Source organism: Arvicanthis niloticus, chromosome 1, assembly GCF_011762505.2.
Source record: "Arvicanthis niloticus isolate mArvNil1 chromosome 1, mArvNil1.pat.X, whole genome shotgun sequence".
Lineage (NCBI taxonomy): Eukaryota > Metazoa > Chordata > Mammalia > Rodentia > Muridae > Arvicanthis > Arvicanthis niloticus.
Genome location: NC_047658.1, coordinates 105,937,694 through 105,962,911, shown reverse-complemented (window position 1 = coordinate 105,962,911; position 25,218 = coordinate 105,937,694). Strand labels below are relative to the sequence as shown.

Here is a 25,218-nt window from a genome sequence, read left to right as displayed (position 1 = left end):
AGACACTCAGCAGCACTGACTGGGGAGCCCAGAATACACAACTGTCACCTGTTAGTATTCTGTCTAAACTCCACCTCCACAGTTACCTGGCAACACCTAGGTATGCTCCCCCCCCCCACAGTTACCTAGCAACAGCCAGGTAGGCCTGGTCCACTATAAAAGGGGCTGCTTGCCCCCTCCTCTTTCTCTTACCCTCTCTCTCTTACCCTCTTAATCTCTTACTCTTACCCTCTTGTCTCTCTGTCCCCTCCCCCCTCTTCCTCTCTCTCTCCACTTGGTCATGGCCGGCCTCTACTTCTCTACTCCTCTGTCTCTGTCTCTCTCTCTGTCTCTCTCTCTGTCTCTGTCTCTCTGTCTCTGTCTCTCTCTCTCTCTGCCTCTACTACCCTCCTGGCTCCCCTCCCCATGCCCTCAAGAAACTCTATTCTATACTATACCTGTGTGTGACTGGTCCCTCAGGGGGAAGAGATGCCTCTACATGGGCCTGCTGAGACATCCCCTTCCCCATACCTCTCCACACACCCATAGAACATACTCTCTTTATCTTTTTATAAACACTTCATCACCAACCTTATTTCTATAGTTCTTTGTGCTGTCCCCTCTCCACCGGGCTTCACTTTCCCAAATGGACTTGCTGGCATTTTCTCATAGTCTGTCAGATCTGTGGCAAAGGGAATCTTCGATGCCATCTAAAAACAAACCGCAACAAGGTATTTCCACCAATGAGTGAGAAGGCTGCTCTTCCCACAGGCCCACTTGCCAGGCTCATGAACTTTCCCTTCACTCTGTTAGGCCACCCAGGGATAACATAGAGCGGATATTATTCACAGGCATCCCCACATCTCTCAAAGGCCCCAACAACACAGGTTGGAGTACAGGCAGTATTGATCGAGGGATGCTGGATATGCTCAAGGTTGCTAGAGTTGACCCAGAATACCCTGAGAGTCTGTCACATGACAGAAAACACACTACTATTAACAGGACCCAAGTTATTCATACCCGTGTGAATTAGTTCTAAAATCACAAAGTTTCAAGCTAATACATAAGTGCTGATACAAACTGAGTATATCAAGTATAGGCCTTAAACTCAGCCAGCCTGCAGGACAGAGTTGCTGGCCATGGATCTAGAAATCATGAGTGGAACAGGTAATAAACCTACAGGTGTCTCAGTTGTTCCCCAGGATAGAGCAGCTGCATTCTGAGGAATACCAGGGCATGTCCAGACGTGCCTTTTGGCACAGCCACCCCACCCCCATCCAGGCTCTAAGGCCAAGTAGTGCTAGATCTTTCAACAGCCTGGAGTGCTCTCAGTGTGTTTCCAGGACATCCCACAGCCCTTTGCTATGTTGCCAAGGTGGCCCTCATCTCTGATTTCACTGAATTGTGAGAACAGGGCATGGGGAAATGGGCCCAGTCCAGAGCAGACTGTACTGTGTGCTCTCTGTACTATTAAGGGGTTTCTTGGAGTCATGGAAACAGCCCACTCCTCACAGTCCCCTAGGCACACCTCTTATTTCTGGCCTGACTCTCAAGATTTATGGCCACCCCCCCCTCCCCACTTGGCCTTCCTTACCCACTGTGGTCTATGTAGACACTGGACTGGCAGCCACCCTGCCTTCTGCCCTATAGCCTGGGCCATTTTGTTTCCTGACTGCTGTGGCCTTCCTCCAGGGCCTCTCTATTCCCAAGTCACAGTCACACCAAATCCAGGCTGGTCTCCAAATTCTCCTCTGACTATGACCTAAGACATCTCCTGTCTGCTCCCAGCTTTTCATGCCCAGTGCCTGTATACCGTCCTTGCTCTGCTCAGTCTCAAGAGCCAAGCAAGGCTCAGCCCTACTCCTGGCTCCCTCTTAATAATGGAGGCAAGGGAACTTCATCTTGTTTGGTTTTGAACCCGGGACAAGAGACTAAGATGTATATTTTGCATATCAAAGCAGACCTGGCCTCCAGGTTTTCCCTGAATCCCTCAGGTCCTACCTGGCACACCCTGCTCCCTACTCAAAACTTTTCAGCCCAGGGTCTTGGCTCCAGCCCTTCCCCCTTTCCTCCCTCCCTCCCCCCACTCTGTCTCTCTGTCTTTCTCTCTCTCTCTCTCTCTCTCTCTCTCTCTCTCTCTCTCTCTCTCTGTCTCTCTCTCACCTTCCCCCTCTTTCTGGTGAGTTCCCTGGCCTCGGTCCCTGGGGACAATGAACTCACCTGAGATCAGCTTCCTAATAAACCTGCATTTTATATAACCCAATCTAGCTTGAATTGGCTCAGAGAAATAACTTATCACACCTTAGTGATTAAAGAAACAGAAGTACAGACTAGAGACATTTCTCTCTTCCTCCCAGGTCTTCTGTTGTAATGGCCAGCTTCCTGCAGAGCCATTAGATGGCACCTGAAGCTGTTTCTGCAGCTCCAGGCAAGCAGATGTGCCTGAATAGGATGTGCTAGTAAGGGCAGCAAGGATCATGTGACCAAGTGCTGCTAGCTCTGCTGCCTCTGGGGGATGAGGTGGGGAACTAACCCAGCCTCAGATTCAGGACCTTTAAGTGTGTGTGCATCTGTCTGCAATGTGCAGGGTCAGTGCACGGGGAGGCAGGTTGTGAGACTATAAGGCTGACTTAGTAGAGTGAGATTGAGTGGAAGAGGAGGAGGGGGTGAGTTTCCTGCCAGGGCCCCTGCTATGAACTATTTCCCTGCAAGGGTGGACTTTGAACTCAGCCAGACCCTGCCTCCCTATCAGATCTGGATCTTCCCTTCCGAGCAGATTTCCAGTGCTGGAACCTTATCTGCTAGCATGTGCAGTTCAAACCCAGCATGCCTGACAATCTGAAAGGCCTGGAACCCAGGAAGATACAGTTAGGGGACAGGAACCACCACACCCTTCTTTTACAGCCACCCCACCCCGGAAACACACTGGGCTTGGACACAGCAGAATTCCACATGCTTGCCTGCTGTGACAGCTGCCTCACCATAGGAGATCAAAAGTCTTCCAAAGAAATTCCAACAGAAAGAAATGCATGATGGTAAATCCAGGTGATTTGTTTTCCTCCATTAAAGTCAGACATTACTTGTTTTAAAAATTAAGGCAAGTGTTTGGGGCGGGGCACTCATCTGATTTTCCTTTTTTTTTTTTTTTTTTTGTTTTTTTTTTTTTTTTTTTGTTTTTTTTTTTTTTTTTTTTTTTTTTTTTTTCGTGACAGGGTTTCTCTGTGTAGCCCTGGCTGTCCTGGAACTCACTCTGGAGACCAGGCTGGCCTCGAACTCAGAAATCCACCTGCCTCTGCCTCCCAAGTGCTAGGATTAAAGGTGTGCACCACCACCACCCGGCTACGATTTTCCTATTACAGAAAAATATAGGCAAGAAAAATTCATCCAAATATCTTATTCTCTAAGAACAACAACAACAAAAAAGTAGGTGCTTGAAAATTGGGCAACCTTTTAGGCACAGGGACTGTTGGTGACTGGGAAAGTTCTCATCCGCTTTACAAGAGAGCCACTCAATTGCTATGGAGGCTGGGGAAGGAGGGGGAGGACCAGGCTCAAAGGTCACATTCAAGGCTGTTGGCTTCAGAACAACATGGAGAAAAGAAATGTAAGCTTTTTCTGAATAGGGTGGTAGACCTGGAGTCTTACCAGTGTCTAGTCTCAGAAGTCTTTTACCAGACCTACACACTCACGGGTCACAAGAAGCACAGGAAAGGCAAGTGGGCTCAGTCTGGAGCCTAACTGCAAGGGCATTTCCTCACACATGGTGACTACTCAGGCTTGGCACACAGTGCTCCTCAAGGCTGGAGCATCAGCTCCGCCCAGCAGCCTCCAGCCGTGCTCAGCACCCTAGCACCCTCTAGTGACCTCCTGTCCAACTGCAGGAGCCTGTACAAGCTGAGAACTCACCCTAGGCTGGCACAGGGACACACCTTTTACTGTGAGCCCCCACTGTGTGTTTGTTTCTGCAAACAAAATACACCACAAACATCTTTGCTCATTGCTTCCTATTAGACTGCTGTCATCTCTGAGGAATGAACATAGGCTCTCCAAAGACACTATCTTGTTTACTTGTTTGTTTGCTTGCTTGTTTGTTTGCTTGTTGAGATAAGGCCTCAAGTGGCCTCAAACTCCATCCTTAGTTCATTCTCCTGCCTCTGCCTCCCAAGTGTTGGGATTACATCACAAGACAATGGCCAGTTTCTGTGGTGCTGGGGCTCTCACCCAGGGCTTTGTGAGAGCTAGGAAAGCCCTCATCACCTGAGAGACATCTTCCATCTGCTTGTCCTGTTACTGAGATGATCTTCAGGAGGCTGCTGGGGGCTGTGCTCACAGACTGCTCCCAGTGCAGGCTTCTTAGCTGGCCTGGTGGAGTAGCTCATACACAATGAACTCACACTTCTAGCCATGTGGGTTTTCTCTTGGGAACTGCTTGTCACATCCTCTCCCCATTTCTCTCTTAATTTTTGGTTTCTTTTAAAAAAATGTTTTTAAGATGATTTTTTACTTTATGTGTACTGAGTTCTTTGCCTTAATGTATGTATGTGTACCATGTGTATGTCTGGTGCCCAAGGGAATTAGAAAAGGTCACCGGATTCCCCCTAAGGGGACTAGAAGAGGTCTTTGGATTCCTTGGAAGTAGAGATGGTGTGAGCTACCCCATATGGGTACTTGGAGCTGAAGCCGGGTTGCAAGAGCAGCAAGTGTTTGTAACCACTAAGTAATCTTTCCAGCCCTCTTTGGAAAAATTTCTCCTCCTCCTCTTCCTCCTCCTCCTCCTCCTCCTCCTTTTCCTCCTTCTCCTCCTCTTTCTCCTCTTCCTCCTCCTCCTTTTCCTCCTCCTCTTCCTCCTTTTCCTCCTCCTCCTCTTCCTCCTTTTCCTCCTCCTCCTCTTCCTCCTCCTTCTTCTCTCTCTCCTTTCTTTCTTTCTTTCTTTCTCCTTTTTTTTGAGGGAGAGTTTCCCTGTGTAGCCCCAGCTGTCCTGAAACTCACTCTGTAGACCAGGCTGGCCCCTGCAGTGCTGGGATTAAATCAGTATACCACCACTGCCTGGCTAATAAAAATATTTTTAATTTTTTTTACACATGAAGAAGACTGGGAAATATAGAAAGAATGGTGGACACTAAAGTGAGTACTTGGCACAGGACAATGTAGTGTTGAAGGGCTAAGAAACACACACTCCCCTCTGACATCACACACAATGAAGAAGGCAGTACCATGGTGGACCAGAACAGAGCAGCCTTCAGGATGAACAGAGGGACCAAAGCTAGCTTTCAGCATGCTTCCCCTGAAAGCCTCTGTGGTTCTCATTACATCATTTAGGAAGATCCTGTTTCAGAGTCCAGGATGGCTTTAAGGAACTGCTCTTGAGAAAGGCTTCCTGGGTAAGGAGTATACGTGACATGAAGTGACAGGTCCTGTTTGAGCTGGAGGAGCCCAAATCTCTTGAACTTTTGTCCCAGGAGATGTCAGAGCTGTGTCTCTACTGGCCATGAGCAGGGGACCCACACTTGCATCAGAATCTGAAATCCCTACCCTGTACTTTCTGTTACTCTTCTATGACATTCTACAGTAGCAAACGTTTCCAAGGTTTGTTTGTTTCTTTCTTTTTCTTGTTTCTTAAGATAACAAACCATTGTTTGAGTTGGATGAACAATGGCAGCCTGCCCTACTCAGCCATCAGCTGCCCAGCCCCACTGCAGACTAGCCACACCAGACATCAGTGACAATGGGTCCTGCTAAGACATCAGCAACCGTCTCTGCTTCAGGAAAGTTGCACTAGAGGTCAGTGAGGAAGGGTCATGGCAGATGGTGATGACAGGTCCTTGTAGAGATTAGTTAGGAACGAGTCTGGAGGCCACAAAGGGGAGGCCAGCAAAACTGCAAAGGATAAACATGCTATTCCAAAAGGGATCAAGGCTAGTGTCTTACTTTTCTTTTGCTGTGAAAAGGTACCATGACCAAGACAACTTAGAAAAGGAAGCGTTTACTACCCAATACTAAACTTGTTTCCTTACGGTTTCAGTGGGTTGGACCATGGCCACCATGGTAGGGAGGCTGGCAGCAGGCAGGCAGGTATGACACAGGGACAGTAGCTGGAAGCTTACACACTGAGATGACCACAAAGCAGAGAGAGAGAGAGAGAGAGAGAGAGAGAGAGAGAGAGAGAGAGAGAGAGAGAGAGAGAGAGAGAGATGTAGCTTTTGAAACCTGAAATCCCAGCCCTGGTGATACTTCTTCCAACAAGGTCACATTTCCTAGTCTTTCCCAAAGGGTTCTACCAACTATGGACCATGCATTAAAACATGGAGGCCATTCTCATTCAAACCACCACAGCTGGGTACATGCGAACTGGTGACAAGATGCTCAGAGAAAGACACAATGGTTGCTTTGTGGTATCCATGTTCCTAATGCAAATCTCTCACCAAACCCTAGGAATTGAATCAGATGGAGATAAAACTGATAAAAAAAAAAAACCCAGGAGCCCAAGGTATCAGGTCAGGTAAGGCACAGTGAGACACAAGGGTCCAGCCAGAGTACACCAGATAGCATGAATGCTAGTGGATAAGAGGATCCCACTGGATCAGGGTGCCTGTGGAGAAGGTGGCAATGGCCAGTCTTTCTTTGAGTCTTCATATTACAGCACCAGACATGCCTATTCTGAGTGCTGCTCTGTGATCTGGGAAAATATCAACATCAAAGGAAGAGAGGAGGGATGTATGGAACTCAGCATTGACTCTGGAACTTTACTATAGATTTTTAAATTAATTTTTTTAAGAAGATTTGAACTGTATACACTGATCTCATCAGCAGACCAGCACAGAGTAGTTAGATCAGACTATGCAAAGCCTTCCTCAGCTATTGACTTAACCAATGGCTTGTTTGTCATGGGAAACTGTTTTTGTTTTTTGACATAGGAGTTCTCTGTGTAGCCCTGGTTGTCTTGCAGCTCATTCTGTAGACCAGGCTGGCCTTGAACTCACACAGATCCATCTGCCTCTGCTCCCAAATGCAGGGGTTAAAGGCGTGTGCCACCACCAGCCAGACCCAGATTGTATTTTTTTAGGAAAAAAAAAAAAAAGATGAAACCTTTGTAAACAAGCTAAGAAGCACACTGCCTGCCTAGACCCAAGTACAGAGGATGCCAGGTACATTCTGGAGGAGTAGGCAGCTCTCTGGACCTGACTGTCCCATGCCCTATGGGCCCAGGATCTGCAAGGGGTGCTGCTCAGACACCCTGTGAGACACAGCCTCACGGGGACCCTGGGGTCGAGGATGAGTTGCAAGACCACCATTCTTTAGGCCCCAAAGTGGCTGGCCTGTGGGTGCAGACTTTATAGAATGACACCCATAGACACATCTCACCTTAGTGGTTTGCTCTTTGCCCCTCAGGTTTGAGCATTGAGTCCTTCAGATGGAACCAATAGTCAGTGGGCAGAGGGCAGCTTCAAAGGCCAGGGCAGCTGCAGTGCTCACAAGGTGGGGCTGTGTGCAGCACCACTGACTTACAGTAATAGCCTGGCCCCACCCTGCTCACACATGGGACTGGAGCCACCTCTCCTGCCACGTACCATGTTCCTATGTGGAGGTTGGAATTTACTGAGCTCCCTCCTGTGCCTCATCAGCTGGGTCTGCTCTCTCCACTCCTGCAGAGCTCTCTTGTCTCTGGAGAAGAAGCATGATCACATTAAAGTCACAAGCTACAAGTTAATTCAAGTAGAGCTGGCAAAATCTGCTGTCATTTCAGTTTCACTAAGCCTTCTTCTATCTCTCCACAGTGAGAGACTAGTAGCCTTTTCCTCTCCTCCCCTCTCCTTCAGCTGGGCTTCTTCCAAAACACTGAGTAGAGACTGGGGGTAGGCAGATCCCAACTGAAAGCCTCTGGATGTAGGTTGCCCTTCACACCGCAGGCTGATACCTTGCTGAGGCAGCCGGGTTCCCCAAGTCCCATTGCCCAGGGAGGAATAAGCTAGGCTCGTGGCACTGCATCACAGGCTGCAGACCCTGCTGAGGGTCACAGCAGCTTCTCAGATACTTGATAATGCACATCTTCCATCTCACTAGGGATACAGATGTTCACAATGTCTAAAGTGGTGGGGATGGAATGAAGCCTTGCTACATTAAAGCCACCTCTACTGCCTGCCTCAAGTGCACCTTTCTGTTAGAACTCTTTCTAGCCATCAGCTTCAGTGGCTGATACCCCAAATCCTGTTCCAGATCAGCATCTTCTTGCCCTCTTCAGAGAGAGAAAGAAAGAGAGAGAGAGAGAGAGAGAGAGAGAGAGACATGGGCACTAGCTCCTGCCTTGGTCTGGGCATCCCCATTTCTCTTTTCCATCTTGAACTCCATCTCCTGTGTAGGTGCCTTAGAACTTCCAGTGTCCCTTAGGTTCCAACATGGGGTACAGAGCTGGGTCCTCCTCTATACCTCCTCCTAGATGTCCTACCACCAGTCTAAATGGTCCAAGTCCCCAGCCCTCAGTGTTTGGATGTGCTCCAAATCTCCCTTAGCTCCTGGACAAGGGATTCCATTGCATCAGCCACCCCTCCATCACAAGGAACAAAAGGGACTTGCTTGCCCCTCAGGAAGCTCCTAATTGGGAAAGTAAGGGTGCCTACCCCCCCCCCCCATAGCTGCTCAGCAAGGTGGCACAACACAGAAGTGGGACAATGGAGAAAAGTCACTGGTTCTTTGTATACACAGCATGCTCTCAACAAAGGTGGACAACCCACTGTAGAAGAGGAAAACTGACTACAGGGTGTCTGCTATGGTGTCAGCCATAAGCAACCATGAATGCTGCTTGTGAGCAGTGTGTCCCCAGTTAGGTCCCAGACAAACAGAAGCAGACTTCCTGATTGTGGCCTCAGGAGGTTTATTTATAGCCAGGATTTAGAGGGGAGGGTGGGAGGTTTCAGGGACATGTGCCTGATGTGGCCAGGATCCCAGATCCTGACAGGACAGGACAGGACAGGACAGGGACAGTAAGAAAAACTATAACTAAACTGGAGAGAAAATGAAGTCAAAGGTAGCATGTGGGATATGACTAGGAAGCTCACAGAAGCTAAGGAGATAGAGAATCTATCCTTGCTTTAAGCAGCGCGTACATATCCACAGGGATCCCCCACTGGCCAAACCCAACCATGAGGCTTGGGGCCCTGTAGTACTGTGGATGTGGTCCATACTGGCTGGCTGGAGGATGCCCATAACAGGACACAGCTGGGTTGTCAGTAGAGCTACAGGGCAGAGAAGAACAGTTGTTGAGAATGGTGGGGGTGACAAGCTAGGCAAAGGAACCCAAGGGTAGGGAGTATGTCAGTGTGCCACTGACATGAGAAGCTCACAGGTGGCCAGCCACTTCTAACATTTCTTAGATATGATGGCAGGCTCTAGGATGGGCAGAGGAGGAGAAAGGTACTTGGCCTGTGGGGGGACAAAAAGCTCAAGGCACTTGGAAAATGCAGACAGGCATGAGGGAAAGGCAGGGGACAATAAACTCCTTGAAGGATACCCACTAACTACCATGCGGTGCAAGTATGAGGAGTCTCTGAAGGGCTTGAGCAAGAGCCTGGGCAACTCAGAGAACTGGAGGCCATGTAAAATGTGCAAGCAAGGGCTTCCAAATGAAGGAAGCTGACCCAGCCTGGCCAGGAGAACTGAAGCCATCAGTACCCTGGTGAGGCTGGTGACAAAACCACACCAACATGGTGTGGAGGTCTCCCAATCCTGCCGCTATCCCAGCCCAGGCGCACCTCCTCCGTTGCTCCATCATTGTCTCCTCTTTGAGCTCCTGAATAACCGATTTGTGAGTGTCCTCCATCCTTTTTGTATGAACTGTGTTTTGGTACGTTGAAGAGAGGTTGGGCAAGATGCCTTTGAAGGAGGTAGACCTCTTTCTAAAATCACAAAATGTTTACAGCTGAAAATGTAACTATGTGATGGTAAGCATGCTTGCTGGAGAAACAGTGATGAACACATGCAGATTTAAGATGGTTACAATGTAAGACCTTGTCTCAAAAAACTAAAACCAAGACCCCAGCCCCTGCCCTAATAAATAGCAGAAAAGCTTAAAGCAGGCCTGGTGGGTCCATTGCATACTGAAATAGTCAGTGGTCCCAGCTATAGCTTGAGAAAGCCTCAGTACTGATCCATGTCAATTGAGGACTCTGTCCTCCAGATGTCCATCAGTGACTGAGCCATAGGAAAGTCCATAGAAAAGGACATCCTTAAACCATTCCCAGGAGGGGACACAGTGTCATCAGGGGGAACCAGAGGGAGTGTGGTTACATACTGAATGTTTCAACCTCTCAAGCCACATCAGTCTCCTAGGGCTGAACTGGTGTCTATTTGGACAGAGACAAACTTAGGTACTTTTATAGAGCAGACCATGACTGCCGGAACAAATTGGCATTATCATTCATCACAGTGAGCATAAGAGGGAGGAGAGAGGTTTCTAAACAGCAGAGGAGAATGCTACTGCTCTCATTGCCTGTGACTCAAATTGAGAACATTTCAGTAGCCCCAGGCCACCAAGACCACAGGCCATGGTGCAGGGTGCCAAAACTTTTTTAGCTGTTAATGTGAGTGTGTCCTTTAAGATTTAGATGAATGTTCAAGCCCAGGAAGTGCAGAGGCAGTTCAGTGGGTGAAGTGCCCGCTGCACAAGTGTGAAGACCTGAGTCTGGACCCCAGGCACTCGTGTAGAAACCAAGTGCAGTGGTATGCACCTGCCACCCCAGCACTGTGGGGTGAGGGACAAAGACAAATGGATCCTAGGGGCTTGTTGGCCAGACAGACAAACAGAAGTAGCAATGTTCAGTGAGAGAGCCTGACTCAAAGATCAAGGTGCAGAATAAGACATGTGAAGTCATCCTCTATCCTCCAGATGTGTACATATAGGAAAATAGAGCCACACATATGCCTATACACACCTTCACAATAACATTTACAATGTTCAAAACCACAGCACAGTTAAAGAGCTAGCTGCTCTCCAAGCAGGTCTGTCTACCATCCTCAGACTCCACAGCTTCTGTGGATATCTTCCCAAATGTCCAGATAGAGTTTTAAACCACTGGTTACTGTCAGTTCTAAGAGTCTGTCACCCCCAAGACCCCATTACTGTTCTCTGAAATATAATGACATATCTCTGGAGGATGGGCCAGCTGGACTGAACGCACTCTCTCTCTACGCAGCAACACACACATCTGCTGCATGCACACACCACCCATGAGCTGGATTTCAGTTACATGCCCTACTCAGCCAAGTGTGTTCAGTAACACTGGTCTGCTCTCCTCCTATACTCAGGGTTGGTCCACTAGACCCTAAACAATGGTTTTAGAACAGACAAGCACATTAGGAAGTGGACACTGTGCTTCAGAGGATCATGAAATAACTTTACAGCTCTGTGGATCAGGTAGTCTGCCTCAGCACAGCCTTACCTGACTGTGGGCCATGGCTTCCTGCGCTTTCTCTCCTTGACATTTAGTGCTGCCTTGAGATTTGGTGGCAGTTCAAAAGCCAAGAGCTTCTTCTCTTGAATCTCCACCTGCTCATTCTCTACAATCTCCTGTCTCAGCTTCCAGAAGCGCCTTATCTCCTCCTTACTGGGCCAGATCTCAGAGGAGGCACTGGATCTGCGGAGGTCACTCAGGTCTAGCCTGTCCATGGGTGGGAAGAAGTCAGTCTTCTCCTTTACAACAGCTGCCTCCTGGTCTGGGACATTAAGGCCATTCTCAATGGGTGAGCTCTTATGGGGCAGAGGGAGCACAGGGCACTGAAGGTCACTGCTACCCATCTTAGCTGTTGAGACTGCTGCTGGAATAAAAAGACATTTCAGTGTTTGTGAGGCCGATCTTCATTTACAACTTGTCTGGATTTAGGATCACCTGGGAGACACATCTCTGGGTCTGTGAGGGTGTTTTCAGAGAGGTTTAATTGAGGAGGGAAGGCCCACCCTCAATGTGGGTGGCATCATGTTAAGAGCTGGGGACCCAGACAGTTGAGCACCAGAGTTCACCTCTTTCTGCCTTCCAGCTGCAGACACATTGAAATCAGCTGTTTTAAGTGACTTCCCTAGATGGACCATCTCTCTTCAAATCCTGAGCCAACATAAGCCTTTTTTCCGTAAGTTACTGCTGTCAGGCATTTTGTCACACCAACATGAGACTATGCCTAAAGCAGCGGCAGATAAGTCAATGCCACTCTCAGGATCAGCTAGCGGCCAGGCCCACAGCCTTTGTTTCTTTCCTCAGATGTCTGGGCTAGCTGGACCCCACAGGATGCCACAGACCCACAGCAGCTACTGGGCGGGGGATGGACACACTTCATCAAAAGCCCTGAGCATTTTGCACCTTCTGCATCTACTGTATACTTGGCCCGTGTGCACGAGGCTTCCTGGCTACCTTATGGGCATTTCTGCTCCTCTCCCTCAAGATATCTTGATCTTTATTTCAATTAAAAGCTAGCCCATGTGCCTGCTCTTCTTTGGCAATGCTTTGCTGACTTTTAGTTCTGGCCAGTTATTGAGAAAAAAACAAGTCCAAAGACTGCTGAGGTAGTGCAGCACCCGCCCAATGGGGACACAGGCTGCAGACTTGCCCTCAGGCAGGCAGAGGTTCGGCACCATGAGCCAGGAGGTGCAGGACTGGACAGGAGTCAAGGTGTGGGTCAAGCAGAGTGACCCCTCCACCACCTAGCATCTTCTGGTCTTAGGTGCTAAACACCCTGACTACTCTTGACGACTGTTGATCCCCTCCTTGCACTTAGGAAAAACCTGTCAAAGTAGGAGTGACTTCCAGTCCCAAACCCAGAGCCAGGGTGTCACACTGATTTCCATCATCTGTCATGTCATGTGGACCTGAACCCCCATAGTGTCCCGGTGACACTTCTTGCACCATTTCCTGGCGCCAGACCCAGTGTCTTCCAGGAAGTGTGGTATATTCGACTTCCTATGCCTTTAGTCTCCTCCAGCCTGGAACAGAGCCTTTCCTTCTCCTCTTTTGTGGTATTCTCACTTCTGAGAACAGAATGCCTTTTTCACTGGGTCTAACACGAATGTCCTCTAGTATCTGCATCACTTGTCCCAGATGTTGCTCCAGACCTGCTCCAGACCCCCTGGTACAGTAGCTGTTGCCTCCAGACTCTCACCCCTGCCTCTCAGGATTCCAGAATCTCATGCTTGCCCCTGCTCCTGCCAGGCATGCAGTGCCTTCTACCCTGCCTTTCCTCTCTTATCCTGTCCTTGTCAAGCTGTCCTTCAGGGACTTAGGGTGCCATCACAACCTCTCAGAGGCTTGCTACACGTGGCTTTCCCCTAAGTTATGTGCCTTTACATAGGCAGTGTAAGACACTGGAGTTAGGTGCCACCCAAGGAGGAGCCTCAGCTAGGTCCCCGTGCAGGCACAGGAACCCTTGAGGCCTAGACTGTACACAGAGTCCCAGGGGCTTGCTAAAGTGCAGCTCCTAACCTTCCCTGCTACCCAGTGCCACACCCTCTAGTGTTTCTGGGGCACCTCTATAACCACCCACAGGCCCTTGAATCCCTGATTCAGAGCCAGGGCCTGACACCAGCTAAGGCCCTTTATGAATGTGATTACTTTAAAACACTGCAACCTGGATGACCAAGGCAGACTGGTGCGCCATTCCCTTCCCCTTCCTCCTCTCCGGCTGCTCAATATGTTGACAAAGTGGGGCAGTTTAAGTACCTCACCACAAGGGGACAATATGTTTATTAAGCTAGTTCTTAGTATCTAGGCAGGAACAGAATGTATTCCACGGAGCTTTTAAAAAAGTTGTCTGGAGGAGCACAAGGTCCTCTCGGAGAAACTGCTTGCTTGGGGCTTGGAGGCAAAGACTGCTCCACTTGCCGTATCTCATGAACTTTTACCACGTCTACCCAGACAAGTGTGTACTGCTCAGAGTGGACTTGAGCCAGGGTAAGGCACGGGGTTTGGGCCAGCGTAGGGGCTAGCCTTTGCCATGTGAGCCCCACAGAGGCTGGCGAAGCCACACTCTCAGTTCTCATCAATAATAGAAAATTCTCTACAAACCAGGAAGCGACTCATCTCCAGGGAAAGCGTTCTCCACTGAGCAGATGCGTAGGAAGGTGAGGATGGACACCAAGCCTTTCTGCACAATCAGGTAAGGAGGGAATTCCAGAGGGCAGTGTCTCAGGTTCAGTGCCGTCAGTGTAGTGACCTGCCCTGGAGTGGAGGGGAAATTTCATTTCTCTGCCCACTTCTTGGAGAGGGACCCAGGAGGGAGAGGAAAGCAGGTGGAGTCAGGGAGGTCCTGAGTTCAAGGTTATCTTCAGTTACATGGGGAGTTCCTGGCCAGTTTAGGCTACAAAAGACTGGCTCAAAAGGAAGGAGGAAGAAGAAGAGGAGGAGGAGGAAAAGATGGGGAAATGGGTAATGAGAATTGAGTTATTATTCATTTGCTCATGCTTTTGTTTCTGTAGAGACAGGGTCTTGCCCTACTGTTGCCCAGACTGGCCTAGAATTCACTGTATAACCCAGGCTGTCCTCAGACACACAGCAATAATCCCATCTCAGGTCCCAAGTGCTGGGATTACAGGCATGAGTCACCAAACCTGGTTGGATCGACAATATCTAAGAATGTCTGAGGTATCCATTTTCCACCTTGGTCTCAAGGCCGGGAAACCAGCCGTCGTCTTCTGTATTTGCTCTTGTGAATGACAGACCACATCATGGTCTTTCCTCCCTCCCACGTGCATTCATTCGACCATCTTCCCCCACATTCCCACTTCTAGGTGAACTTCATGGCCAACTGATAATGTCAAGAAGACCAAGAGAAGCTCTTCTCCCAAAGATAGCTGTCTATCTTCTTTAAGATGCACAGTGCTTCAGTGACACAACGACATTAAGTCACGCCTTCCCTTCTAGCTGCTCACGCCTCCTGAATTTTAGTGACTGTGAGGGGTTGCATACAGTTGGCTTCTGTGCTTTTATCTGACCTGAGAGTTTCCGCCTTTTAAATGGCAAAGCACCACTCACCACATGAAGCTAGCTGGAGAATCTGTAGTTTTGTGTAAGCTAAGGAGCCAGCTCTGTTAATCTTCATAATTAACTGGGCTGATTTGGAATCACCCAGAAGACACCTCTGGTGTGTCTATGAGGTGCCTCCAGAAAGGTTTAACTGAGAGGAGGGGACCCCGCCCTGAACCTGGGAGCCCCATCCCATGGATCAGGGTCCTTGACTGAAAAGGCAGAAAGCAGACATCGATGAGCTGAGCTGCAGCACCCCTGCTCTCTGCTTCCTGACCTGACCCGGCTGCAAACTCCTGCCACAGTGAACTCTGCCATGCCTTCTTTATCACGAAGCCACAAGTCCTCCTGCCTGCAGGCTGTTCTTGTCAGGTACATGGTCACAGCAGAGAAGAAAACAACTTAAAGACAACCCACGGGTGAATCAGACCAGAAAACACTGTTGGCCGAGTGACGAGCCGGACCCCATGGATGGGGTGAAGGCAGTGTTTAGGATAAAGTGCAGTTTAAATGTACGTTAGAAAAGAGGGATGAAGTCAAAACCCAAGCTTCCAACTCAACGAAGTTGAAAAAAGAAAAAGCAAAGCAACCTTAACTAGACAAAGAGAGGAGAGGGCAGAAACTAAGACAAACCAATGTGTAAAGGAGAAAATGACCAGCCTCGTTTGCAGCAGAGAAACTGCACACGAGGGAGTGCATGGCCCCACATACCCACTCAGGAACTGAGATTAAGTCCAAAGGAAGGCACTGAATCAAAGCAGCCCGGACTCAAGAGTGGACTGGCCCCCACAGAAAGCAAAGCCATGTGCTGGCCACACACAGAGTTGGATGGCCAGGTTTCATTAGGCTGTGCATTACATGCAAAGCTTAGTCTGGTCTTGGCACAGACAACACATGTAACAGTTTTAACCCCTCTACCCGAGAACAGGCCTGAGATCTATAATAAGGAACTTGGGGACAGCCTTCTGGACATGTCTGTGAGGGGTGGGGGGAACATTGTGACAAGGTTAAATGAAGTAGAAAGATCCCCACCACCCCTGTGGGTGGCACCATTCCCAGAGCTGGGATCCTGCACTGTAGAAAAAGGTGAACACCAGAATTCCCCACTTTCTGCCTTTTGACTGTGGGTGCAATCTGACCTTCAGTTACCTGCTCGCCATGAACCTGTGGACTGTGAGCCAAAATACACCTTTTCTCTCTTAAGCTGCTTCTCTCAGGGTGTTTTATCACAGCGACAGGAAGAGTAACTAATAAACTGGGAGAGGGACTTTGAACACCCTGCCGCCTTATCCTTTCAGCCATGCCTCTCAGCTCTTTCTGTCACAAGCCCTTGGAACTCCAAAGCATTTAAAGCCACCTGTCATTTTACTGCTGCAGCACTTACCTAGCTCAACGGGCAACATTTTGATAGGATTTCTTTCTAAGAGCAAAGTTTTCAAATGTCTTTAAGAGAAAGAAAAAAAAAACAGTTTAGAAAGCAGAAGATTAAGTGACAGTCTATAAAGTCCCCATTTTCCTTTCTTGCGTCCCAGATGTCCTAACACACACCACACCATGCACCACCAGCAAACACCTCAGAGTCAGAGGACAACATGAAGGTGGCACCTGTTAGGTTTTGGTTTTCGGATTTAATTCTTACAGCTATACCCGTTATTAATTTATTACTCTCTCCTCCCTTACTTCTCAAGGACCCTCAGCCAAAATCTGGCACAAGCTCCCAGACAGCCTGTTCCTGCTCTGTGCTGTTCATCTGAAGATAGACAGGCTTTGTCTCGTGGCTAGTGCTAGCTAAGCCATGTCTTGCCTTATTTGAAGTAATGAATAAACTTTTCTTTCATTCTTTTTTGAAAGATTTACTATTTAAAGAAAATTATGTGTATGCATGGTTTTTAGGGCCTAAATGTACATGTACCATATGCCCACAGAGGCAAGAAGAGGGTATCAGATCCCTTGAAACTGGAGTTACAGAGAGTCAAGAACTGTCCATGTGAGCGTTTGCAGAGAGACTACCCTGCTTCCCAGAAAGCCCTTTTAACCGCTGACCTATATTTTTCCACCCCAAGAAACTTAAGGCGATGTGCACAGAGGTCAGTTACTGCAACCTTCCTGACCTAGCTCATCGGCTCTGCTCTTTAAATCTGCTCATAAGGGAACAGGCAGCGAGGACGTGCCAGCTCTCTGGGAGCAGCTGACTGTGACTCAAGACAAGAGACACAGCAACGTGCCATGGGTTTCTCCAGCACCAGAGCCAAAGGCATTCCAGTTCATTTGCCTTGACTTCTTTTGGAAGAATATTTATTTAATATTTACCAAATTTTAAGCTGAAAGTATTCAGGGAAGTTTCTACTTAATATAGCAATACCCATGTGATGAAGAGCCCGTGTCAGTCTGTGTGTTCTGACAGTACCAGACTGTCCTCACTGGTCATATCAGTGCTGATTTACAACTGCACACGCATCTGCCAGCTTGTAGCCTCAGGAGAACGAATCAACAGGCTTTGTTTCAATCTCTGTGCCATGCTCAAACATCCACACGTGGTTTTTTTTTTTGGGGGGGGGGCTCTGATGATACTATTGCTTTAATTATTTTTTAACTTTAAAGCCTTTAATGAGCCCATAATTACTTAAAATTTCTAATTAATATGTTTCAGCCCTTCAGCAAGTGGATTCAATTTTAATGACATAATGGGTGTAAAATCAGAGGCTCAATTATAACTTAAACAACACAAAGCAGCTGGCTTTGACTGTCAAAATCCAAGGATTCCAGAGCTAGGGATGGAATTCCTCTTTGGGGGAAAGCAGGAAGTGGGGGCCCCTCAACAGCAGAATTTTTGTGACCTCAACCCTCAAGGACAACAACTACTTGCCAGACCGAGTATTAACAATAAAATACGTTGTGGATGAAAAACATCCAGGTATCCCACATAGAGATGGTTCTCTTGTGAGGAAGAGAGCCACTCTCCACAGGACACAGGCCATGATTGGGCGGAGACGACCCTTGAGAGATCCAGCTCTGCAGTCTTAACAATAGCTAGCTGGCCAGGCATGTGCTCTCCTCTTATCAGTCCATCCATAGCTTGTCCTGCAGCTCCCAAGGTCCCTATAGCTCCAGGGGAGGGTTCCTGGAGCATCCCCTAGCTCAGACACATCAAAAGCAAGCTGCTTCCTGCTGAGCTGGAGACTGAAGGCAAGGGCATTTGCTTTCATCATCATCTGTGCCAAGTGCTCCATTTTTTTCATTTTTATTTACATTTTCCCAAACAATATAACCTCTGCAAACCTTACACTGTTACGTTACACAGTGGACTCATGATACCACCACTGGGATACTCCTACATGGTAACTGGGGTCACTCCTGGATGACTCTTGTTTTTTGGTCTCATGATGCCAATCCCAATAGCTCTGAGACCCCCTGAGACCCTGCCAAGGTCAGCCTGGCCCAGCCTCCTGCATGGACTGCTTCCCTAGCTGCCTGCCAACTCTGCCCGCTTCTACCCTTTGCCCTACAGCTTCCTTCCTTAGGCAGTGATCTGGGGCCAAATCTAAGTCTAACCCCCTCCCACATTGTTAGTTCTTTCAAAATAAGTTTCAAAGTTGAGAACACAGATCCCAAATCCTCAAGGCCTTTGTTAGCTTTGTCTCCTACCGTGTTCCTGACACCTGGTAAGCGCCCAATTGCTTCAGGAACTCTGTGTGCCCTTTTTCCTCTGTCCCAACCAATGAAGTGATAGGAGGTCTGAAGTGAGTGTCCAGGTCAGAGCTAACACTGGTACAGGAGGACATGTGGCATGGAGAGAACCCAAGAAAGGAGGTAGTGAGCCTGTAGATGGGGTAGGAGGTGGAAGCCTGGTGGGTCAAGGGTGGGATAGACTGGGCTCTGCAACTGGGAGTCCCAGGAAATCCTGAGAAGCCAAAGGGAAGGAATATGGTAGGACAGTCCACACTGCTTGGAGGTTTCTAGCTTTCTAAAAGGGGTTAAAAGTCTTCCCTAATAGTTAGGGGAGATTGTTTCTCATATGCCCAGTGTACTTTTGATCTTAGCTTCCTACATCAGGGTCAGGTGGAATCAGCTGCCCAAGAAAATGTCAAAGAGCCCATCATGACATGGTTGGCTGAGCCTGGGATGGCTGGCCACGCACCTCTGGGCTCTGTCTGAACCATCTGGACTTTCTAACTTTGAGATGGCAGCTCATTATGTAGACCAAGTGGCCTCATACCCTCAGACCCCTGCCTGCCTCTGCCTCTTAAGTGTCCAGCCCAGATCAAGACGATCTAATTGCACATCCAAGGATACTTACTTGTGAGAGCCAATCCCAGATGGAAGAGCCCTGATCTTGTTGAAACGGAGGTCCAGCCATGTCAGGTTGGGCAGCAGCTGGAAGAAATCCTTTGGAATCTCGCTGAGCAAATTCCTCTGCAGGTGTAATTGCTTCCACAGAAGGAGACCAGAGGATGCTTTGTCAGCCAGTGAAATTTAAAACCATCTCCAAAAGGACTAAAACAACCACAACTACACATCAAACCAAACAAACAGTATATTCAAAAACCAGAGAGATTTAAACCCTACAATTGTTTTCCTTCTCTCTGGCTACACTCAGTACCACAGTCAGCAAACCCAGTGAATGAGCAGCAAGAGCCACATCTGATTCATTCCCAGTCGGCAGTGAGGAGAAAGCTACAGGGCACAGACACCTTCTGCTGTGGCACGATCTGTAATGACCAGTCACACAGAAAGAGGCCATCATGCAAACAAGAAGACATGATACATATGGCTTGATCCGAGTCCTGTGAAGCATTGTCCTGGCCCCTCAGTGGATGCTTGAAGTCACAGACAGCACTGGGGTATTATTTTGCTTTCTTGTCTGTGCACTCCCATGATGAAGTGCGGCTGCTGAAGCCAGCATAGCAAGAGGTTAACAATAACCAATAATGCAATAGAATGGTCATAGAAATATATTTAATGTTATTAAAACATAGCTTGTGTCTGAAATTTTCCACTGAGCATTCCTGGATAAGGGGAAACATTTCCTTATACATATATATATATATATATATATATATATATATATATATATATATACATATATATACATATATATACACATATATACATATATATACATATATATGTATATATATGTATATATATGTATATGTGTGTGTATCTACACATTATATACATACACACATATATATGTAAAATATATAATACTATATAGGATTATATGTATATATTGGAAGTATATATTAGAAATTTTATTAATATTTTGTGCTGCATGCGTGTATGGTGTACAGCAGCACATATGTAAAACTCAAAGGGCAACTTTGTGGATCCAGGTCTTTCCTTCCACCTTTACTTGGATTCTGGGGATGGAACTCAGGTTGCCAGGCTTACTTGACAAGCACTTTTGCCTACTTAGCCAGCTCGTTGGCCCATGAAGGTGTTATTTTACAGTTGCAGTGTGGTTGGATTCTAGGGTACTTTTAAACTGCCTCCATCGATGTTGCTGCTATATATATGTTGTCCAAGCGTTATTTTGCACATTTACACTTGTGTCCACACTTGCCATGGACAGCAGCAGATGTCAGGAACAATGACCTTAAAGCAACACTTCCTCAGTTTAAATCTAGGTTTCAAAAACTCTTAGTGATGATGTGACCTTGAGTAAGCTCCTGCACCTCTCTGTTCTTGGGTCTCCTTGCCTGTAGACTGGGGCAATGGGCCTTCCCTAGCAGGATCACACAGTTAAGTGTGAGTGTGTCAGCCATTAGCTCACACAGTAACTGTGATTGTGTCAGCCATTAGCTCACACAGTAAGTGTGATTGTGTCAGCCATTAGCTCACACAGTAAGTGTGATTGTGTCAGTCATTAGCTCACACAGTAAGTGTGATTGTGTCAGTCATTAGCTCACACAGTAAGTGTGATTGTGTCAGTCATTAGCTCACACAGTAAGTGTGAGTGTGTCTGCCATTACAACTGTGCTTCCTTCCTATACCAGTAGCCACGGGCAGCTCCCTTCCCCCCACCCTGTCAGGGGTCACTGCTCCCAATTCTACGGATCTATCTTTCTGATATAAATGACTTCCAGGTTCTTGAAGAATGTTGGTTGCAATAGTGGTGTTCTGTAAGTATGAAAATAGAACATCAGTTTGGAGACCATCAGTCTCTGCCTGCTGGCAGCTGGCATGGTCTCTGGAGAGTGGAGGTAGAGTGGCAGCTGGCATGTATGATATGACACATGCCCTTGACTGGATGCTTATGCATACTTACATGTACACAGAGTACACACCTTACATAGAACATGTATACCTCCATGTACATGAGAATGCATGTTTCTATGCATATATGTTCCCCAGGCACATAAGAATACATATCCACATGCATACACATGTGCCTGTCTCTAGACATGTGAGGATACATTCCCCCTCCCCACATACGCACATGCCTTCTTCAGTCATATGGTGGCAGATACCCCCACACACATGAGGAGACACATCCTTATATATGCATCTGTGTCTCTGGGCACATGAAGATGCATGTCCTCAAAGACATGCACATGCAAGATCCCATCATGATCCTGCTTGACTTTTTAGAGTGGAGGCTTTAACCTGCTCAGACATGCTCTTTTCCCCTCAGTGGAAGCTAATCCTGATACTCAGTGGAAACCAGGGTTCCTTCTGAACATGGGAAAATGAACATCAGAGAGGGTAACACGCCATCCCTCCCCTGGCAAGGCTGGCTCCATGCTGTCTGGAGCCAGTGAAGCACATGCTGCTGTGCCCTTCCTCCAGATCCTAATGTGAACAGGGTTTCTTTCTAGGTCCTCTGAGCATCAATGTCCCTAGCATGGAATTTACACTTTTGGGGACTGATTGTACACACTTGCAAAATGAAGCCCATAATCCCGAGTGGTCTATTGCTCTGGGTAGTTATTACCTCATGGACTTTTTGGCATAGCAATACATTTATAGTGATGCCTGTCTTCTCAGATAGTTATGCGTCTGGGTTAGACCTGAGGACTTTGGAATTTCCTCCTTCCTTTCTGAATAAAGGCAATGAGTACCGCACAGTCACCTTGATTGGACTCCTGAGAGTGGACAGCTTCACTTCTTAGTGACACATGAATAACAGCAGCCAGAAAAGGTGGGCCCTGTAACTAAGAACGCACTCTTGGAGGTGATAATACCCAGCCAGATAAGGCCATGAGGACTGCTGAATATGAGGCCAGTTTGGGTCACACAGCAAGCCCTTACTCACAGAAAAAGGGCAAGAGTGCTTGCCCCTCTCATGCCTTGAGAGCAGATGTGGGCAGAGTGAATGAACAGCTTACCTCAGCGCTGTAATGTCTCTGACAAGGTCTTTATGTATTTGACTCTGTCATCTTACAATACACCACAGTATTGTTTCTAGAATCCAGATAAAGCTGAATGCAACTTAAGGTCATTCTGTGACACCAGGGCAGTGCCAGCACGGCTGAGGCATCCTCTATCCTGTCTGCCTTCAATGTTGCTTGCTCCAGAAAGAACAGGGACAAGGCCACATTACCAGGGAGTGCCCTGAAGGCTAGTCTGACACAAAGGAAAGCAGTGTGTAACATCATGAAAACGAGAGAAAGTTTCCAACTGTTTTCAGAGTGCCTGGGGACATCAGAAGGACATGTGTTTTAAATCAGAGACCCAGGGTGTTTGAGCACTGATCTCCACCCAACTTTCTCATGAAGAAACATAATCCATGGGTTGGAGAAGGCTGCCCCATCCTGATACCTAGCTCTCTCTGTTGCCTGGCACCGCATCTCAATTGCTCTTTGTTGTGGTCAGTCAGTGAAACGCCAGTTAACCCTCCTGCTCCTTCTAGAATTCACCTCTCCCAACAAGAGGAACAAAGGGCCAGAGCGGATTCTGCTTCTGGCTGCAGGGCATCATACCCTCCCAGGATCTGGACTTACTTGAAGGTTGGGAATTTTAAAGAACTTTCCCAAATGGCGCAGGCCTCTTTGACTCAGGTCTAAAATTGGTGAGGAAGAAAAGATGACCCCTTCAAAATCCATTTGATCATCATCTCTGGAAAAGGGATCAGGGAAGCTCTTGGTGGTGGCAGCAGCGGCATCCTTGGGCTCTTTAGCATCCTTGGGCTCTTTAGCAGCCTTCTCGGCCCCTGCTTCGGGGCTGGTGTCCTCCATTTGATGCTCTCCAGTGGCCACTGCTCATCCTTATTGGTATGGAGTTACCTGGAAACAAGGGGGAGGGTCGGTGTGTGTGTACTAGCAACCAGAAGTCACAAGGGGGAGGAACAGAATAGCTAGGGCACATCTGTAGGGGCTTGAGTTGCTGAAAACAGTACCATGAGTTTAGCTTTTACACTTTGTAAATACTGGAACATAAGAAGGTACTGGTTAAATTATTTGCACCTCACACTGTACCACAAAGTTTGAAAAAAGAAAATGATGATTATGATTGGAGAAGGAGGGCTCAAGTAGCCCAGGCTGGCCTCCAACTCACTGTGGTGAGCTTCTAATTCCTGATCTTCCTAATCTACCTCCAAAGTGTTGAGATTACAAGCAAGCAGCCACCCGACTACAGTTTAACTTTAACTGAAAAATACCAGTGGAAGCAAGCATCCAGGACAAAACCAGAGGGGGACTTTTCAAGTTTGCAAACCACCTGAAAAATGGGGAGAGGCTTTTGGTAAGATGTTTGTCTATTTCCACCCTGGGAATTCCTCTGCTTCTTGTTTCCAAGACTCTGAAGTCAGGTTTTCCCCAGCTCCCATTCTAGCCCAGACCAGACCAAAGAGGTATCCAGGTGGGCACTGGGGAAAACCTGGGCAAGGACAATCTTGCATTTTAGTTCAACAATCCTTTTGCTTAGGTAAAGTATAGGTTCAAAACCATCCAAGCAAAGAAGATGGCTGGAGTGCTTATAGGTTTAAGATCATCTGTCAACTAGACAAGCCCAATGACTGGCACACGTGCTTAGTTTCACTCTCCTTTAAGGAGAAGGTAATTTTTCAGTTAAGGAGCTGGTCTCAAAGGTGGACAGTTCATGGCGAGCTTAGGTCTGCTTTAGCAGGAGATACACCACGGTCCTCGCCCCCGAACCCCAGCCCCGGGAGTGGGTCTCTCTAAGGTCTCCAAGCTTTGGCACAGTCTATGGCTTATTGCATTTTTTTTCCTACACGTTGAAATTAGGAGGAAAGATTCTGCCTCCAACAAATTACATTGTAAGGGAAATGTGTGGACAAGAGGAAGGCAGGGGCCTAGTGATGCCGTTTCCACCCTGGGCTGGCTCAACTTCCCAGGTGCGGCCACTGTAAAGGGGCAGGGGACCCAATCATAGTCCTCTCCCACCATCAAAGGACCCCTAGCAGACCAGACTCACTGCTCGATGGTGAGGTCCCCTCAACCCCAGAGTATACGTCCGCCAGTTTGTGACCCCGCCCCGCAACCTGATGGCCGGTCAGGTCCAGTTCAGCCGGCCAGTGGTGATTGACGTAACAGCTATCCCACCCTCCAGCCCCATTCTTCCTCCCCGCCCACCTGCGACTCCGCCCTGACACGTCGGCTGCCCCGCCTCCAAGAGGCGCAGGCACCGCCTAACAAACGAGCGAGCTGCGCGGCTCACACGGTCGCCACGGAGACGCTGCTGCGGTACGGAGGCCGGAGGGGATCAAGCCGCGGGTCTGGGGTGGGATGGCTTCGGTACGCGTGCGCTTACCGCCTCTTATGCTGGAGGTGGGCGACAAGTCCAGAAAGAAACTTTGAGAGGACGGGCTGGTGGATTCGGGGAGGGCTTGGGGACCCGAGGGAGGTCGAGTGATGCTTCTGCGACCAGACTCCTAGGCAATGGACCCTCGGGCCTCAGGCCTCTGGAGTGGACCGCTGTCCTCCGCGCCTGCGCAGAAGCAGTAGCCGCAGTGCTGCGCTCTTGGCTTCCCAGGCTGGTTCAGGGCTTGCTGCAAAGAGGCGTCCCTTTTATACCGGGGGCCTGGTTCTGCACAGATCCTCCCAGTGTGGAAACTTAGCGGCTGTCTTTTCCCATTTAGAAACCTGCAGAGCAGGGTATTTTGGGAGGCAGGTATACCAGGTCAATATACCCTAAACCAACCATATCATCCTCTAGAAAAAAGGAATCCCTCCCCAAAAGAGAGATTACTGGAACATGGTAAACTGCCTTAATACCAGAAATGGCGGGGATAGAAGCCCTGCTGTGGGTCCCAGAAGATCCTGAGCAATGAAGTGGT

The 25,218-nt window shown here is 48.2% G+C and overlaps 1 protein-coding gene across 21 annotated transcripts in view; it reads right to left on the bottom strand.

Moving 5' to 3' along the window:
- Lrrc27 (leucine rich repeat containing 27) overlaps positions 1–24,917 on the bottom strand; it is a 32,132-nt gene extending 7,215 nt beyond the window's left edge. For 4 of the 21 annotated variants that reach the window (XR_013103670.1, XR_013103679.1, XM_076912564.1 and 1 more), the window contains exons 1-9: positions 24,357–24,497; positions 22,925–23,206; positions 19,276–19,406; positions 16,363–16,421; positions 14,022–14,174; positions 11,412–11,787; positions 9,726–9,869; positions 7,548–7,641; positions 571–689 (exon numbers count right to left, since the gene is read on the bottom strand). Coding sequence is in view for 12 of the 21 variants with exons in the window: in XM_076912564.1 (XP_076768679.1) it covers positions 571–689; positions 7,548–7,641; positions 9,726–9,869; positions 11,412–11,787; positions 14,022–14,174; positions 16,363–16,421; positions 19,276–19,406; positions 22,925–23,158 (1,310 nt within the window). In the remaining 9 variants the exon portion in view is untranslated. Of the gene's footprint in view, positions 1–570; positions 690–7,547; positions 7,642–8,819; positions 9,210–9,725; positions 9,870–11,411; positions 11,788–14,021; positions 14,175–16,362; positions 16,422–19,275; positions 19,407–22,924; positions 23,207–24,356; positions 24,630–24,692 lie in introns of those variants that run through there. The other 17 variants (XR_013103677.1, XM_076912607.1, XR_013103673.1 and 14 more) reach the window with 16 other exon arrangements.
- Positions 24,918–25,218: the final 301 nt, after the last annotated feature.